Source organism: Lepidochelys kempii, chromosome 1 (genome assembly GCF_965140265.1).
Source record: "Lepidochelys kempii isolate rLepKem1 chromosome 1, rLepKem1.hap2, whole genome shotgun sequence".
Lineage (NCBI taxonomy): Eukaryota > Metazoa > Chordata > Testudines > Cheloniidae > Lepidochelys > Lepidochelys kempii.
Genome location: NC_133256.1, coordinates 227,888,030 through 227,903,448, shown reverse-complemented (window position 1 = coordinate 227,903,448; position 15,419 = coordinate 227,888,030). Strand labels below are relative to the sequence as shown.

The 15,419-nt window shown below is 43.3% G+C and overlaps 1 protein-coding gene across 4 annotated transcripts in view; it reads left to right on the top strand.

Moving 5' to 3' along the window:
- The first annotated feature begins 1,803 nt into the window (after positions 1–1,803).
- Positions 1,804–15,419, top strand: part of LOC140900045 (patatin-like phospholipase domain-containing protein 2) — a 43,834-nt gene continuing 30,218 nt past the window's right edge. For 3 of the 4 annotated variants that reach the window (XM_073316598.1, XM_073316576.1, XM_073316607.1), the window contains exons 1-3: positions 1,804–2,004; positions 12,415–12,647; positions 13,680–13,745. In XM_073316598.1, the coding sequence (XP_073172699.1) occupies positions 1,818–2,004; positions 12,415–12,647; positions 13,680–13,745 (486 nt within the window). In that variant the 5' untranslated portion in view covers positions 1,804–1,817. The remainder of the gene's footprint in view (positions 2,005–12,414; positions 12,648–13,679; positions 13,746–15,419) is intronic. The other variant, XM_073316586.1, reaches the window with a different exon arrangement.

Below are 15,419 nucleotides of genomic sequence, written 5' to 3'. Positions count from 1 at the left end.
GCAGTACAGTTACCTTTACTTCTGCGCTGCTGCTGGTGGCAGCCCTGCCTTCGGAACTGGGCAGTTGGAGAGCAGCGGCTGCTGGCCAGGAGCCCAGCTCTGAAGGCAGAGCTGCCAGCAGCAGCAAGGATGGCATGGTATGGTATTGCCACCCTCTTGTGTCCTGCTACTGGTGGGGCACTGCCTTCAGAGCTAGGTGTCCGGCTAACAGCCACTACTCTCCAGATGCCCAGATCGGAAGGCAGCCCAGAGGTAACGGTGGCAACACTGTGATCCTCAACCCTCTTTTGGGTCAGGATCCCCAATTTGAGAAACACTGGTCTCCCCCATGAAATCTGTATAGTATAGGATAAAAGCACAGGGGAGACCAGATTTAAGACCATGACTCATTTTTCATGGCCGTGAATTTGATAGGGCCATACTCATGGTTATAGGAACTGTGTTTGGTAGTAACTACCACTCACCTGAAGATCATTCTGGGTTGCGGTGGCACTGTACTCAGGACTATCCTTAAAGGCACAATCTAGCCTTAACCTCTGAGGTAAATGAGCAGGCACATGGGAAAACCAAAATGATTCACATCTACAGAGTTTGAGCCAAGACCTGTCTATTCACTTTCTTTCCCTGAAATAACAAAGAAGACCCCAAGTATTAAAAAGCCTTCTCTAATATAAATACCATTGATAAACTCTCCATGCATACAAATATTACCTTTTCTCCCTGCCTGTCTGAATTAATTTGTGGTGGAAGTCTGTCATTCTTCACTAATATTTGTAAAATATTTTTGTTTTAATCTCAAATTCACATTCAAGTAATTAAGAACATCATAACTCTGTTTAGTGATGATATAAAAAGGAATTAATGTACCCACTACAAAGCCATGTACTGAATCACTGGAGAGAGACTACACAAAATACTATTCACATAAAATTGCTAGAGAACAGATCTTTTAAAAAACTACCCATTTAAACACTTAAAATGGTTGAGCACTAATCTGCACTGTACAAAGGTAGGAACAGGGAGGGCTTAGGCGTCTGGCCAGGAGGAAGGCAGGGAGTTTTCACAGCAGGAGGGCGGCTTCAGAAGGAAGAGGGAGATAAGGAGTGAGCAGCTGGGTGTGGAGGGGGGAAAGCAGGAATGAGGAGATGCGGGCTCTGCAGGGGGGAATAAGCGTGGGGATGGGTCAGGGTGAGCGGGGGCCACGGCGTGAGGGGATGGGGGGTTGGAAGCAGGGATGGGAACAGGTGCAGGGGGTGGATGGCCTCTTGCGGTGTGTGTGTGTGGGGGGGTGTTCACGGGCTGGCGGCCGCGGCGAGGGCGGGAGGAGGGGGGGGCGCAGGGTGGAACGAGGGACCGGGGGGCAGAAGGCTGCGGGGTGAAAGGGAAGGCCAGGCCCCCGCACGAGGCGGACAGCTGACGGGCCGCGGGGGAGCCGGCGGGCCGCGCACAGGGTCACGGCGCCGCCGTCCCCTCGCCCCGCCCCGCCCCAGAGCCCAGCGTGGGCAGCGCAGGACAGCGGGCGCCCGTGCTCAGGCCCTTGCTGTGACGGCCGAAGGATTGGGGAGGGGTTCGGCTATTTGCATATCCCCGCTGATTGGCTGGGGCTCCTGGTGCCATCCCGGCCGCTCCCGGCGTCTGTCGCCAGGGCCCTTTAAGTAACCGGCCGGCGAGCGCGGCCGGCTCCAGCGCTTCTGTCGCGTCATCCGCCGCGTTGCGGCCACGGAAGCGACCCCTCATTGTGACCCGGGAGGCTGGGTCGCCCCCTCCCCCCCCCTCTCTCTTTCCCTCCCCCCCCCCCCCTTTCCTCGCGCGCCGGGATGTTTGACCGCGAGCGCGGCTGGAGCGTCTCCTTCGCCGGCTGCGGCTTCCTGGGCGTCTACCACATCGGGGCGGCCACCTGCCTGCAGGAGCGCGCCCCGCACCTCGTCCGCGACGCCCGCAAGATCTTCGGCGCCTCTGCCGGGGCCCTCGCCGGCGCCGTACTGGTCGGAGGCGGCTCTCTGGGTGCGTCCCCGCGCCCCTCGCTCTCCCCGGGACGGCGGCCCCGGGGTGGGGGGGGGGATGGAGGGAGCGCGGGGGCGGCGGGCGCGGGGTCTGAGGGCGGAGGCGGTGCTCTACATCCGGGACTCGGCGGGGGGCGGGGGGGGGGGGCCGTGAGGGGAGCGGGGTCCGTGTGTGGAGGAACCGGGGTGCATGGGGGGGGGTCTGTATCCGCGCGGGGGGGGGGGGTCCCAGGTGTTTCGGGGCAGGCGGGAAGGTCTGAGCTGAGTCTGGTTGTGTCCCTGACAGAACCACCACATCGGGTCCAAAGGCGAGGGGGGGACGGGACGGTGGAAACTCTGGTGCCAAGTTCTGCTGGTCAGCAAATTGTTTCAGCAGAAGTGGCCCATCTGGAGTAGATGATGTACGTGGGTAAGGCCCTGTCGGCGCAGGGACAACTCCCCGGCATCCTGCTCTGTGGCTCCAGCCTCCAGCGGCCGCAGGAGGGTTGCTCTGAAGTTGGGCTGTCGCATCAGTCGGAAGGGATGGAAAGAGCGACCCGCGCTGCCGCTGCTCTTGTTCTGAACGTCGCCTGGTTCAGCCATCGCTGGGGGTCCACGGTCTGGGGTCCACGGTCAGAAAGTCCTCCGCCCTTCTGTGTTCGCGAATGACACCCCGGCAGCTTCAGCAAAGCTTATATCTGTGTTACGCTGGGAGTCCTAGACCAGTCGGCCAATCACCACCTTTACTCCGCAGCACTTGCATCCAAAATTTTCACTGGTTGTAGGAGGGAGACTGCACAGATGATGATTACTGGATCCGACTGCCACCGGTACAAATAAACACACATCTCCCAGCAGAATGCTCCAGACACAAGTCAAAGCACAGCCACCCACGGGATACAAGACACAATAACCACAAACACCTACACACCCTCACTGCAACACACATCCCTATTCAGTTTTCACAGATCTGCACAGATCTCCCAGTTTAATGCAGCCCATGCACAATAACCCCAAATATCACTCTGAAGCTGATATGTGTGTAGAGTCAGTATGAAGCGATGGAAACCGCTACAAGCATGGTTGAGAGTTTTTGTTTAGAATATCACCATGTTTAATCATTACTGGGGTTTGTGGTCTGTTACCATTCACTTTTTAAGTTTTCAGCCATTTGTCCCTTTTTAATTTTTTTTTAACTTATGACCTTATAAATTACACCCTTATGGGACAGTACTTTTTCTGGAGTAAGAGTGGCATTTCTACAGTTTGTCACTTTGGAAGCAGTGTAAGATACTCTTATTCCAGAATAAAAGCATCTATATGTTGAGTCATACTAGTATAACTAGATGTGTGTATATATATATCAGTGTAATTATGCTAGTAAATTTTCCTGTGTAGTTATCTAAGTGTGTGTGTGTGTGTGTATGTATATAATACACATGTATATCTCCAGTGGGAGAAACTTCTAAAAACGTGCTTTAAAATTAATCCTAAAGGAGAGGACTCTCCTTCTTGAACGAATGAGACCTGCAATGATTTTAAAGTCTTCTAATCCTTTTTTCTTCTTCTCTTTAGGGGTTAGAGGAATTTAAAAGGTTTGAGTCCATGTGCAGAGAGGAAAAAGTCAGGGGCGGCGAGTTGTATGGCCCCGCGGTGCCTGTGCTCCAGGAATATTCAGAGCATGGGGGGCCAGGCTCCACAAATGTTCGGGGCCAGGTCTCTCTCCCTGGCCCTGCCTGCTGCCCCCGCGCGCCTCCCCTGGAGCGTCTCCCAGCTCCGCCTGTCGCCCCTGGGCGATTTAAAAGGGCCCAGGGGCCCCCGCCTCCATTACCTGCAGGGCTAAAGCAGCTTCTCTCCCGCCCTAGTTCCACGCGGCATGCCGCTTTTGGAATCGGCCGGCGTGTCCCTGCGGCCACTGGGGGGTGTCTCTCCATGCGCTGCCCCTAACCTGAGCACCGACTCTGCTATTGGAACTGCGGCCAATGGGAGCTGCGGGGGCAGTGCCTACGGGCAGCAGCGCACTGAGACCCTGTCCCCCCCGTCTAGGAGCCGCCGCAAGAGGGGTGTGCAGGTCGCTTTTGGGAGATGCCTGACATAAGCACCTCACCCCCTCCCGCAAACCTGCCCCAGCCCAGATCCTGCTCCCAAACTCCCTCCCAGAGCCTGACCCCTCTCCCCTCCAGCACCCAAACTCCCTCCCAAAGCCTTAAGCAGGTGTGGGGGGTGGGCGGGACTTAGACCCATTCTGGGCACCATCAAAAATTATACAAACCTGCCATTCCTCGCTGAAATAAGATACTTGTCAGAACCTCAAAGCCTCAGGGAATGTGCTCATCAGCTACTCTATATACACCATTCTGCAGTTGGGTATTTTCAATTGCTAAATATATTGTGACACAATGAGATGTGCTGTGAGTAGCAGCTAAATACTGCAGTGGCAGGTACCAAAAAAAGAGAGGTTTTTTTGTGTGTATATGACTTTCATGCATGTCTCCTAAGAGTTACACCAGTGGTTCTCAAACTTTTGTACTGGTGACCCCTTCCACATAACAAGCTTCTGAGTGCGACCCCCCCGCCCCCAATATAAATTAAAAACATATTTTTATATATTTAACACCATTATAAATGCTGGAGGAAAAGCTGGGTTTGGGGTGGAGGCTGACAGCTCACGACCCCCCATGTAGTAACCTTGTGATCCCCTCAGGGGTCCTGACCCCCAGTTTGAGAACCCCTGAGTGACACGTTTGTTCCTTCTTGTGGATTAATCCTATAGTTGTCATTGGCTTCAATGACAAGATAATCCTACTGACTTCAGGGAGAACAGTATCTAGGCCAAAGGGTCTTATTCCTTAACCCCAAAATAATAATAAAAACATAGAAAAACTGAATACTGTAGGAAGAGAAGGAGGTAGCTGAAACTCTAGTTCTGTTCATTCCATCTTTCTCCCACCCACCCACCTGTCTGTCAAACAAAGTAGAAATATTGAGAGTTTGAATAAATTCTCATCTGCTCCTTTTGTCTTAGGTAGAGGTGATTCTCTCTCTTCTCCCTTTAATTCTCTTTGACTGACTCTATGTAAAGGTTTCAGTTAGCTATAACGTGCTTTCTCTAAAGCTTCTCCGTTCTTGGGGTAGGGTTTAGAGAGTTAAGATCAGAGCTTAGGCTAGTTTTAACATGATTTTCTGCCTTAGTCAACTCACAATGCTCAAATAGCATTAGGAGCACGTGATTAGAAATGTTTGGTTTTGTTTTTTGTTTTTTTAGTTTTTAGTTGAACATACACTTAAAACCAGGGTGGATAACAATCAATAATTTTCTGGGGGGGGGGGAGGAGAATAAATGGATTTTTAAAAAAATTAAATACAGATTTGTTTTTAAGAACACACCTATTTAAAGTTAAATTTGAAATTACAGCCTATGTTAAGGCCTTAATAGAATCTATTAAATCATTTACTTTAAATAAAAAATATTAAACAATACATGTTTGCTGAAATTTTTAAGCAAGTCAGGGCACTGAACTGATGATGGAAGTCACAGTCTAAGTTCATGGAACCAGAGCTTGTTGAAGTACTATATCAGTTTTTGGAGATCAGTAGCCTGTTCTGCAGGTGCAGAGAGATTAGTTTCTTCATTTCAGTTTATTTAATGACTTCAGTTCAACGATTAGCTCATTCAAAGTTGAGAAACCAAATGGGAATTGAAAAGCAGGAAAGCTTGTTTTCCTCTATGAATAAAATAAAAGCTAGGTCTGAATAAAAGCTAGGTCTGAGATGATGAGATTTGTTACTCCTAAAAATCTTGAAGGGAACTAGAAACAATCAATCCAATTAATAAGTGAATTAGTTTTATATTCAAAACATGCTTTGATAAGCTTTTTATACTGTTTATGGGTCCAGCGCATTTAAGATAGTTTTAACTAATTAAAAAAAAGGTAAATGCTGGTTTTGTTTATTTTTAATGGACTTCAAATTTCCATCCAAATATAGCTTCACACAAACCACAAGTTTAAAAAACAAATCTAGTGAATACGAAAGGCATCAGTTGCCATTTTCCAACATAATAAAATATGTAAAAATTAAGAATTGAATAAAGGTAAGCTAAGATATATAATTGTTTAAATAAATAATATATATTCTCTTCGATAGCAAAAAGAAGCACTAAATTTAGTGTAAAGGCTATATTTAGTTGCAAAGCAGCATTTTAATGGTTAGCAACCAATGAGAATCATCCTGTCTTTAGAACAATAACTAAAAGTACAAATGCAAAACAAGATTAAAATTGACTTGAATAATCAAGGTTTCCTGCTTGGTGATTTAAATTGTTTGATTTAAATCAATCCATCCTGCTTAAAGCAGTCTCGGAGAATGGACTGACTTTAGAAAAGGCTGTTGGAGTAGTTTATATACAAATGAAACTTGTGCATTTTTTTTAACCCCCGGTCAAATTTCCAGCTTATCCTGTGAAATAGAGTGCCAGTTTCAGAATCCATTAGCTTTAACATGGTATATGCTATGATCATTTACTAAAATATTAGTTCTTGTATACAAATGTTTTTGATTATTCTGTTTGAAAAGTATGTTCTACATTTGACTAGAAATGTTAGTCATCATGAGTAGGTGACAGGTTTTTAGTCTCTTGTAGAACAATTAATAATGATTAGTCATTAAGTTGAGGAGACACTTCTCTTATAAGCCCATATATTCAGGTGTCTATTACTTTTTTGAAGCAGGAGGAAAATTATATTTCTCTGTGATTCTGCTTATTTTATTTTGCATTGTCTGTCCTTGTTCTTGTAAGAGAAATGGTGTAATAATGGGATATCATCAGAGATGATAATAGTCTTTAAAAATTGTACACTTAATGGGCAATACTTGATTTTACACATTTAGTACAGTGACGTGCTCCAGATAAGTCTTTCACAATTGTATATCAGTAGTACCACATAGATGCATTTCACTAAGTGGGGATTTACCTCAGTAGTCCTTTTTATGCCCACCATTTCGGAACCTTCCTATCTAGTTTCTCCCTGAATGGCAAATGGCAAAATATTTATTTATAGATTTCCCAATGTTTACTACTTAATTATGTTTAAGTATTGTGTACTTCTCATATATGAGTTGAGTAAACTTTTATTGGTTTAAATTTCTAGGTTAAATTGCATTCTGTTGGATAGTTTAACTTCCTTTATGGAAGTTAAGCCAGGGAGAAGGGAAAATGTCAATCTGATATTGATGAATAGCAGCCCTAGTAAACTGTTGGTTTTCAGCCCTGTGATTGGACAAGAAGGGTGAGTTGAGCCTCAGGTGACTTGTGGTATGACTGATTACTTGACACTAGAGACAAGGTTACTGCAGATCATTGACCTGCTCAAATTTCTGCTCTACAGGGGCAAGGTGAGAGAGGAAACCCAGACCAAAGATGTTAGCAAATAATTTCAGAAGTGTGAGGATTTAAACAAAAAATTGAATGATGGTTTGAATTTAGAATACTCCAGTAAGAGCAGAAATCCAAGTTTATATGTCTGTTTAGAAACTTTCAGTTTGCAAAGAAGTATTTGATTTTCAGACATTGTTTCTCTCACTGAAAGTGGAACCTTTTTTGACAGCTATTTGTTTTTTTGTGTTGTGGGTTGTTTGTTTTTTGTACAACAGCATACAATGTTTAGTTAATACTAAGAATAATATTACTGTCAAACTGGTAATTAATTTGAGTCTCTCTACACTTAGGACAATATTTCCAAAAGTGAGTAATGATTTTGGATCCCAGATTGATATCTTAAATGGGCCAGATTTTCAAAGAGGGCAAAAGACTCAACCTCAGTAAATCGGACTTCAGGAAAACTAAGATATCTAATATTGAGTACACACGAATTGAGTTGCTTAAAATCACTAATTGCTTCTGATCATCGTGGCCATAGTGTGAATCTTATAGCTTGTCACTTTAAACAATTATGTTAAGTACCACTTTACTTAATACTCAACATAAGTGTTTGTGTGGGGTAATGTACATCTGCCCTTGAGTACAAGGCTGAAAAGTCTGGAGATTTGAGTTCCCTGCCATTTCTGTTGTGGGCTAGGTCACTTAGGACCTCATTTTCAGTGGTACTGGACACCACAAACTTCACAATGAAGGTTTGAATGCTCAAGACCTCTAAAAAAATCAGACCTCAACCTTATTCTGTCAGCTGCCACACTTGCAAAACCTCTGATGAAGTGAGCTGTAGCTCACGAAAGCTTATGCTCAAGTAAATTGGTTAGTCTCTAAGGTGCCAAAAGTATTCCTTTTCTTTTTGCAAAATAGTGTTTGCTTAGGTTGGATCCCTGTGCACATAGGAAGCCCTGTTAACTGTAGCACTTCCGAACACATGCAATAAGATATGTGCCCACCTATTCAAGATGAGTAGCATGCCATTAATGTGCTTTAAATTGACTGTGGTTTTGCTGTCTTTGTGATATGAAACTTCAGTCAAATATTTCATTACATTATAGTGTGAAATCCTGATGTCTTTAATGGATGAAACTGAGAATTATTTTATTTGCCGGGTTGTGAAATTTGTTCAATACATTAGAAAATTTCTTGGCTGCTTATTTGTTTAGAAGCCTGGAGTCTACAATTCTGAAGTAGCACACCATTTGACACATAATATACTTTCCACACTGGATAGAATAATTGTTTGGGCACACTTGTATGCATACAATATTTGAAAACTAAGCCACTGAGCTATGTAGATGCAACAAAAAGTAGCATATCCTTCCTTAAAGCATGAAAAAGCATTTGATTTTTCCTCTTCCTTAGACAACTTCATAATTTTTACCTTTTTAAGAATAAATACATAAAGATGGAAGCTCTAACTTCTGAAAAAGTGTTTTAAAATGAGTGTCTCTGAACCATAGACTGCTACTGTAGTGTAGCTGACATGCTGTAGTGATCAAAATTGAATAATCTCTATTTTAGAATTTCTTTGTTAGTTTGTACCTGAGAGAGTATTTACCTCTCTAAGCAGTTCCTGGAAACAAATATAGAAGCAAGTGCAGTTGTGCTAAAAATCTTGAGTTTAAAAGACCACTGATCCGTGTAGTTCTAAGCATATCCAAGATTTATGTCTAGAGAGAAGAATAAAACAGGCTTAACTCATGAGTAGAAATTGGATTAATCAAGAACACTTAATCTGTAGGAGTGAGTGTTTCCAAAACAACTTGTTAGTATCAGGGTTGGCTTCATTGAGCCAGGAGTAAGTAAATTTCAAACTGCTGCACATTAGGTCCAAGAAGTGTAGCAAAAAGTGGCTACTTTCATAAATCAGCTGAGTCATCTAGGTAGAAGAAAAGGAGTACTTGTGGCACCTTAGAGACTAACCAATTTATTTGAGCATAAGCTTTCGCTGTAGCTCACGAAAGCTTATGCTCAAATAAATTGGTTAGTCTCTAAGGTGCCACATGGACTCCTTTTCTTTTTGCGAATACAGACTAACACCGCTGTTACTCTGAAACCTAGGTAGAAGAGTAAATCTTGTTGGGAATTGAGGGTGATCTGCACACACTTATTTCAGCAGGTCAATCCTTATATACTTTTGTTCCATAACTCACTTCTAAATAGATAAGTTCTGAAAAACATTTTCAGATAACCTTGCAGCATGTCAGTTTAGGGATAATAACTTGTTATTTGTGAACTTGTCATTCTTTTTTTTTTTGTTTTTTTTGTTAAGACAAGCAAATCTGCCTGTTAAGCACTGGGAAGCTCCTTAAACCAATTGTAAAGTACAGACAGAAGACTCAGTATAAGAATTTAAATAAATATTTACCAAAATAAGAGAAGAGTGTATCTGAATGGGCTGCTATCCTGAGTAACTTCTGACGAGTTTTGAAACTGTTGGGATGGTTTAAGTGTTTGTGAATATAGTCTTCCCTGCCATGGTTTTATCTTCGTGGTGCAGCTAAATGTATTCCTATTTAGCTGTGGTATAAATGATTGGGTGCGCTGGCTGAAACTTCTGTGGAGGTGAAATTTATCAGTTGGGGAGATAAACAAAAGCAAAAATTCAGGGAGTGGAAGTAACTGAATCTTTCTGTAAAACATTTGTCAAGCAGATCTACATTGGCATGAAGATTCTAGAGAGAGGTAGTTCCCAAACTGGTCTGTGTACTGGCTTTTCTCTTATATAGATGCTGAACAAAACTGGTGGGAATTTCCCCTAAAATTCCCTAAATATAGACAAGTCTTAATTTATGCATCTCTGAATGGTTCTAAGATGGTGTAAGAAAAAGTTCAGGTACCAATCTCTTGGATATGTCATAAGATGAGTACTACTGCTTTGTGCCCTGATTGTGTATGGAAACAACACCATTGTCAGCAGGTTGTCTTTTGCTGGAGATGGGTTAAAACTAAGTCTCCGACTTAATCGTGGATATTTTTAGTAAAAGTCATGGACAGGTCACAAGCAAAAAATAAAAAATCACGGCCCGTGACCTGTCCATGACTTATACCATAAATACCCTTGATTGACTCTTGTACTGTGGGAGTACTATAAGGGGGGGGGGCGTTGTGGGGGGGGAGCCCCACGGTCCCGCTGCCACTCCAGGTGCGGCTGGGGAGGGCAGGGGAAGCCCTGGGTGGCCAGCGGTAGCTCTGGCCGCTGCCGGCAGGAGCACGAGGGGGCCAGCCACTGCTCTGGCCACCCTAGGATCGCTGCCAGGAGCCTTTGAGCTGTGGCTGCTCCCGCTGCCCCTGGGACTGCTGCTCAGGCAGTCCCCATGGTCAGCCCCATCTGCTGCTGCCCCGTGGCCGCCAGAGCAGCCGCTGGTGCAGCTGGCTACAGGGTCATCCAAGCAGCTGGCTGCAGAGCTGCTCCATCAGCAGCCTGTGTGGCTGTCCCCAAGGCCGCCCAAGCAGCTGTCCCCAGCAGGGCCAGCTGCTTGGGCGGCCCTGAGGTCAGCCGTACCAGCTGCTGCAGAAGTCACTGAGGTTGCAGGAAGTCACTGTATCCGTGACTTTCATGCGACTTCTTTGACAAACACAGAGCCTTGGTTATAAGTAAGGCTACGATTATGTCCCGGAAGTCACAGATTCCGTAACCTCCATGACATTTTCTGCCCCGGGGCTGGAGGTCCCAGGCGTCCATTCCCCCCTGCCCCCCGCCGCTACCCAGCCATGGCAGGGGTTGGGGGGGACCCCTGCAGGTGCCCAGGTGGGGTAGGGGGAGACTCGCCTCCCCATTTTCTCAGGGATATTTTTAGTGAAAGTCAGAGACAGGTCATGGGCTTCGTGAATTTTTGTTTATTGCTCGTGACCTGTCCATGACTTTTACTAAAAAAAGCCATGACAAAATCTTAGCCTTAGTTGTAAGCAATAAAAACGTAAGATTGTAGAGCAGACAATTTCAAATTACATTCAGAAGTTCATAGTATGATATGCAATATCAATGTCCAAGTTCTTCTACAAGATGACCTGTTTGTGGTTTTTGAAGTGTAATTTCTGCATAAATCTAAGGAGGTTATCTTGAATCACAGATGTTAACATAGCCCTCTACTCACTAAATGTGATATTCCAGAACTGGTGTGTGATGCAGCTTTGTGGTGGTAATTGCAGGGAGCATGTTGCACTTGTGTTTTGACTTAGTTAATTGTTTCTGGGTATTGTTCAAGATACTGACTCACTTATAAAACCATATGTGATTTAGGGCTTTGCAAGTTGCTACAAAAGGACCTCCCATCCCATGTGCTCTAGTTACAGTTGGGATCTTGGGAGCCTGAGCTAATAAACTTCTGGTGGCAGGAATTTCGTCAGTGGTGGAGTCCAGACTCTGGAATTACCTTCCATCACTGAGAATATGTTGAATAAAATAAATGTCTGCTAACACCCTAAAACCATAGTGTTAGACAAGGCAAGATGTATTTCAACAAGTATAGCTGGTTGAGGTGATCCCTAGGTTTTCTGGTATCTTAATGTATGTTGTTGAATAATCACTGTAAAATGTGTGTGCCATGTACATTATAAGCTTTCATTGTCTTTTCCATAGTAGTATACTTTAGGAAAACAATAATAGAGTTTTCCATGTTGCTACGTAAAAGGGCAGGCTTCTGGAGCCTAAACTCTACAATAGACTTCATAATGAAGCATGTATGCTCTTGATATAAATCACATTTTAAAAAGAATTTTCATCTTGTATTACAATAAACCACATACTTAAGTAATCTAGTGGCAGTGTTCAAAATTACAAGTTTAGCAACTTGAACTTGAAAGTTTAGACTTAAACTAGATGAGTCATAAATAGTAATATCACTGTACCTTATACAGAGTTTTTGTTTTAGTGATCTGAACAAGCATGAGAAAATCTAGAAGCTTGAGACCATGTCACTGTGGAAATAATCATAATACTTTTATCCACTGTAGAAATTGCCTCCAGTCTCAAAGGAAACGTATTCTGTTTTTCAGCTGAAGCTTGTGCAGATGTTCTGGGGTTAGCCAAAGAAGCCAGAAAGCGAAGTCTTGGTCCACTTCATCCTTCTTTTAATGTGATTAAGATAATAAGAGATGGACTGTTCAAAAACCTTCCAGAAAATACTCACCAGTTGTCAGCAGGCAAGCTGTGTATTTCACTGACCAGAGTGTCAGATGGCAAAAATGTGTTGGTATCCAATTTTAACTCTAAAGAAGAAATTGTTCAGGTATGTGTTCCTGATCACCATTATGACAACTTTAAAAGTTACCACAATTTAGCTTTCTAAGTTTTAAGTCCAAGTGTAGATTGATCCTTGGAATTTCTTTTTGCTTAATCCTTGAAATATCATGGCATAACCCCCTCAATGATGGTATGGTCATCTCAGATTTGTCATGATGTGTGTTCTTGAGGCTATGTTTATTGGGAAAACTAAACGTCAAAAATGATGCCATATATGTTGTATTATGAAAGATTAATATTGTAGAATGAACATTTGCTTGACAATTGCATATCCAATTAAGGTGCAAACTGTTTTATTTATAAAAGCTGAAAGGCAATTATGTCATGATCAAAAATGACTGAGAACTAACTAAGAATACTGCTGCTGGCTATTTTGAGCTCTTTATCTCATCCATAATGAAAGAGCAAGTATGCAATGGTTGTATCTAATACTATTCCTATTATACTCAGAGTATCTCTGTGGAGATGGAGTGGTTAATTTTTTTGGCTTCTGGTTTGTAAAGACACCTTTTAATAAATACTGGGGTACAAGGGTTTTATCTAGACCTATTTAGAGGGACACTTTAAAAAAAACAAAACACTTCTGTCTGGAAATATTTCACCTCCTACTGTTAAAATAATACTTTTCTCCCTCTAATTTCAGTTGTTGTTTTTTTTTAGTTTACTTTATGCATTTGACAGCACTTCCTCTGTGTAATCAGTCATTTCCTCTGGTGTTGTGGAATTTTCACAGAACAATAGGAGAGAAACCTTTTTTTAAAAAAAAGGAAAGTGATTGCAAAACTACAAATTGGCGTAGGTACTCTGGAGAGTGGGAAGGGGCAGCTGTATATATTTAAACTAATTCAAAAAGTGAGTTTGTCAACTTTATTTATTTCAAATAGATTTCGATGTCCCTTTAATATTATCATAAACTTTAACATTAAACCGAGACACATGTGTATTGTCATTATACAATAGTTTTCAATACTAGAGAAATTGCTGTTTAATTTACCTATATAATCTCATTTCTCCATAGGCTTTAATTTGTAGCTCGTTTGTTCCTATTTATTGTGGCCTAATTCCACCATCATTCAGAGGTGTGGTAAGTCTGCATTGTTTCCTCCTAAGTGCTAAATTTAGTTTGATAACCATCTAGGAAATTTTGAAAGATAATATATGAATATATTTTTGGTTACTTTACTAAAAATGAGTACTTTACTCAGGTTCATGGTACTGAAGCTATATCTGGCTTTAACTTTTGCATATAGTAAAGTAACATTACATATGTAAGAAAATGCGAAAGGGAAGATAATGGCCTAGTTTACAGCAGTTTTTTCCCCTTAAATTTTCATCTAAGCAGAGTTAGGTGACACACTTACTAAAAGGCTGGTTTATTTAAATGAGCACTTAGCAATTGTAGGAAAGCTTAAGAAAAATGTTTAGTGTAGACACAGACAGTGAGACCATCCATGTGAGTAAAGGTGCAGGGCTGGTCTCTTAAACACTTGTCAGGAAATAAGTATCCTAGTAACAGACCATATAGCACTTCTGTATGTTTCACAACAGAGCCACTTAATACACAGTAACATGAATGCAAATAAGCTATTTAATGCACATTTAAAGTTGCATTTTTAAACAGGATATAACTTAAATTGAAAACTCAAACTAACTCAAGTATGGGGAGATTGTTTTAAAGGTGAAGTGTTAATTGTTCTCTTCTTTCAGCACATCCCAAGGAGTAATGGTTAAAAGGCCTCTTTCTTAAAGCAACATATTTCAAAGCCATCCTTAGAATTTTGAAATCTCCCATTAATGACTGTCTACATCAGGGGTCAGCAACCTATGGCATGCGTGCCAAAGGCAGCACGTAAGGTGATTTTGAGTGGCCCTCACACTGCCCGGGTCCCAGCCACCGGTCCTGGCAGCTCTGCTGCCAGCCTTGGGTCCTACCGCCGGCCCCCTGCCACCCGGGGTCCCGTCCGCTGGCCCCGCCCAGCCCGCTGCCAGCCCTGGGTCCCAGCCACCGGTCCCGGGCACTCTGCTGCCATACTGGGGTCCCAGCCACCAGCCCGGGGTTCTGAAGCTGCCCTCAGCTGTGGCCCATTGGCCCCAGCCTGAGGCAGTGAGGGGTGCAGACAAGGGCAAAAGAGGGTGCAGCTCAGCACCCCCACCTTAAAAATTGTTCCAGCGCCACTGTACTGGAATATTTTTAAGTCTTGATTTGCTGCTTACATCACTATCATGTTACGTAGAACAGCACATTGCGTTTGACGTTGTGTGTGCCATCTGTCACGATTTTTCCCCCCCCTGTAAGTTGAAGGATACATTTGACAAATGTCAGCTCCTAAGAAAGCGAAGTTAGATGTCCGTTCATTTCACTTCACAGCAACATTTGGTGGCTAAGTTGTGGCAAGGTTTTGGTGCGCTTCGTAAACTCTTTTGATGCAATCAAGGCCTTTTTGTCAGAAAATGGACAAAACTACCCCAAACTGGACGATGACAAATAGCTGTGTAAGCTCATGTTTCTAACTGACATCACTGCTCACGTAAATGAACTCAACCTCCGTCTCCAGGGTGCAGGGCAAATGGTTCTGGATCTTTATGAAACCTGGAAGTCATTTGTTGTAAAACTAGCTGTTTTTTCTCGGGATATTTGAACTTCGGCTTTCTGCTACTTCCAACACATAAAAGAGCCATCGACACATTGCACTGTCAGTGTTGATGAGATTGGAATGTACGTGCAAGAACTGGAATCAGAATTTTCTGACAGATTTCA